Source organism: Pteropus vampyrus, unplaced genomic scaffold (genome assembly GCF_000151845.1).
Source record: "Pteropus vampyrus isolate Shadow unplaced genomic scaffold, Pvam_2.0 Scaffold274, whole genome shotgun sequence".
Classification (NCBI taxonomy): Eukaryota; Metazoa; Chordata; class Mammalia; order Chiroptera; family Pteropodidae; genus Pteropus; species Pteropus vampyrus.
In genome coordinates, this window is record NW_011889055.1 from 391244 (window position 1) to 394645 (window position 3402).

Sequence of the window (3402 nt, forward strand, 5' to 3'; positions counted from 1 at the left end):
GTTCCTTACGTGCTGGAGAAGCGGCAGCGTGGGCTTTCAGTCTTCAGGGACCGAGGACGATGCGATCGGCAGCTTCACGGAGGGCGCAGCATTGGTCACAGGACGTCAGGGACAACACGGGCTTCTACCCCAGCGACAAGGACCAACTTCTCGACACGGAGCAGGTACACCGCAACAGCCTGCTGCAGGTGTGCTGACACCGTCAGTGTCCTTCGTGAAAATTCTCCAACCTAGGTGGATCCGACGTGGCTCTGACTGGACCCCAAAGGTTCTACCCAAATACGGAGCTCCAAGCAGGCTGCAGCCACGTGGCAGGGGCGACGAAGGTTCCCGCGTGTGTCATCGCCCTGGGAGCTGCTCCTCCTGCGTGAAGCACCCGGCTGCTGCTGCACTCGGCAGCCCACGGCAGGGGTCTCGACATGCCGAGGAGAACGCCACTCTGAACTCTGCGTCACCTCCTATCACAGCAGGAGATGCGGAAACGCTGAGACACAGGAGCAGAGGAACAGCCTGGTCAAGTGGCCGAGCTGAGGACACAGTTCCAGTCTTCAGTTACCTGCACCCTCACACTCATCTTGGGCACTGCACCTCGTAGCTAAGAAATGAGTGCTCACTCCCATCGTGGCTAAGGGGACGCTCAGGAGGAGGGGAGCCCGTCATCAAAGCTGTTTCCTCAGGTCGTCCACCTTCCCCCTGCGGGGCTGCTCTGGGAGGCACGGAGGCGAAGGGCGTGGCGGGAGCTGGTCCCTCCCGGGGGCCTCCCGATGCCTGCTCAGGGCCGAGCTCTTCCCCAGCCGCCCACTGCAGCGGGCACAGCCGTGGGGCCTGTCCCCTGCCTGCGTCCTCCGATGCTCCCGGAAGCGTGCGCAGCTACTGAAGCTCTGCTCGCAGTCCGCACCCCCGCAGGGGCTCTGGGTGCCCCGGGCCCTGCCGTGGGCGCCGCCGGTGGACCGCTGCCCGCACTCCGTGCACCGGTTCGGCTTCTCGCCCGCGTGGGCCCTCTGGTGGGCCCCAAAGTTGGACGAGTCGTTGAAGCTCTGGCCGCAGTCCAGGCACCTGAAAGGCTTGTCCCCCGTGTGGGTCCTCTGGTGCCTGGCCAGGCTCCTGCTCCTTCCGAAGCACTTCCCGCACACCCGGCACTTGTGGGCGTTCTCCTTCTGGCGTGTGGCGCGGCACCCGAGGCGGGCGCCCCGCGCACTGCCATCCCCGCACCTGAGGGGCCTGTGGGGCCCCCTCCCCGCGCAAGGCCGCTGGTGCGCCACAGCTCTCCCTGGGTCTCGCGGCCGACAGGCCGGCTTCCCCCGTCTGACCCCTTGCAAGGCTCCCCAAGGTCTCCCCGAGGTGCCGTCCCCTCTGTGCGCTCTCCCGGGATCGGGGTTCTGGGGAGCGGCCCTTCTGGCCTTTTCCGTTAACGCCCTGGCCTGCTCCGCGTCATCTTCTATCTGTGTTGCATCCTCCTTGACGCTAACTCCGACTGTAAAATCTGAAAACAAGACAACAAATTCAGACCGATCCTGTATCGACATGAACATGGCCTACAAGGCTGTTTGTTATGTCCCGGTATACTCTGCCTCTCTGGCCTCAGACCTTGTCACTCACCCTGACCCTGTCACGCCTTATTTGCATTCAGTTCTAAAGAGAGCCAACACCACCTGCGGAAAGGCCTTCTGCACTGAATTCCAACCCCAGCGTCACCCCGTCCGCCCTGATGGACAGGGGGCCGCTTGGCTCATCCCCCAGCAGGTCCGTCCACCTCGGCCTGCTCTCGAAGGTTCACATCTACACCAGCCCACGCTGCGTCACACTACTGCTCAGAGCAGTGCCCAGCGATCAAGTCCGAATTCCTCAACGGACTCGAGTCATCGACATCTAATCACATCCTGTCTGCTGTCTGTCACTTGTCCTTCCGGCTGTCTCTCACACAGACCACCACCGGTTCAACCTCAACTCTCACTGTCCCCCCGACTAGAATGATCTCCTCACTCTCTCGTGCACAGGCCATGTCCACGACAAGGTTGGTCCCTGGATGGCCAGCGTAAAGCGGTGGAGACTCTGGCTTTGGAATCAGGCAGCTCTGCTTCTGGCTCCGTCCTGGTCGCTCCCTAACTGTGTGGTTTTGCGTTAACTTGTTACCACGGAAAACTGAACGTAGAGAAAAGCAGAGGTATGTGTGATGACCTCACAAACTGCTCTCCGCTTTAACGACGACCCCTCGCTGCTCCCGCCACCAGATTATTCCGAAGCCAGTTCTCGATGTCCCATTACTCCACACCTAACTAATTCACGAGCTGTGCGACTCAGGCCCAGTCCGGGTTTGCTTCATTCCCAAACCCTTTCTGAAGCGTTCTGCTACCCCGCCTCGTCCCTCTGCCGGCTCAGCATCCCTCTCTCGCACATGCCGAGCTGAAACTGCTGCTGGCCCTCCCTCCCGAGCGGGCCGCTGTGGCGTGGGCTGGGGGAGGCAGTGGCCATCAGCTGACCCTCCAGCTTACGTCAAAGCCATAGAGATGCCATCTTCCTTTCCACTTAGCAGTCTTTTCAAACGTTCTGATGGGTCTAGCACTGTTCTAGGACCCAGAGGACATCACAGCCTAGTATCTGGCTCAGACAAAGCTTGGTAATTTGATGACAGATCTGGAACTCCATTTAACAAGAGTCACAAGAGACGGTACCAAAGGACTCTGCTTCCTTTGTTCCAGAGCTGTCGACAGCAGGGCTGTGTGGGACTTGAGGCCAGCGTCCGCACCACCAGAGGTTGAGTGTGTGGGGTCCCCTCCCTGGACTAGAGCTGGAAGGGAGACACCAGTCAAGGACGGGGACAGGGGAGCTCGGGTAAGGAGGCTGTGGGATGCTGATGCGGGGCCGATGGAGAAAGCCGGTGCGGAGGCTTCTACAACGTCTGGGCTGCGGGCAGACAGACTGGACCCGGGTACTGGCCACGGTGAGTAAACGGGACAAATAAAAGTGCCACAGCAGTTGACACAAACGAGTTCTCTGCCTGGATGTAAATAATGACAGACAAGGCATCGGAAATATCCCCCGAGCTGGATGACCTGTGGGAGGACAGTGGGACAGCGCTTTCTGAACGTTTCACGTCTGATGAGATGCCCCACGGGCATCCGGTGGCAGCGGGCAGCCCGCAGGGGCTCGAACCCGGTGGCCTCGCTCAGCAGTCCCTGCCTGTCCGCACAGGCGTTTGCTTTGGGCTTACTGACGCACCTCCTCCATCCGGGCTTTCTTCCCATAACGACCTCAGGAGACAGAAAACCCTGCTGGACCCACACGGACAGAAACCGAGGCTGGGGTCCCGAGGCTGACCCCTAGCACAGGGACTTCGCTTTACTCAGTGCTGTACCCCATCTCTCACACAGCACAGACACCCAGACACCCAGTGACAGCCAC

The 3402-nt window shown here is 60.7% G+C and overlaps 1 protein-coding gene across 1 annotated transcript in view; it reads right to left on the reverse strand.

Annotated features, from left to right (window-relative positions):
- Positions 1-659: 659 nt before the first annotated feature.
- Positions 660-3402, reverse strand: part of ZKSCAN2 (zinc finger with KRAB and SCAN domains 2) — a 12305-nt gene continuing 9562 nt past the window's right edge. The window contains exons 7-8 of the mRNA XM_011375508.2: positions 2055-2074; positions 660-1488 (exon numbers count right to left, since the gene is read on the reverse strand). Coding sequence (XP_011373810.2) covers positions 660-1488; positions 2055-2074 — 849 coding nt within the window. The remainder of the gene's footprint in view (positions 1489-2054; positions 2075-3402) is intronic.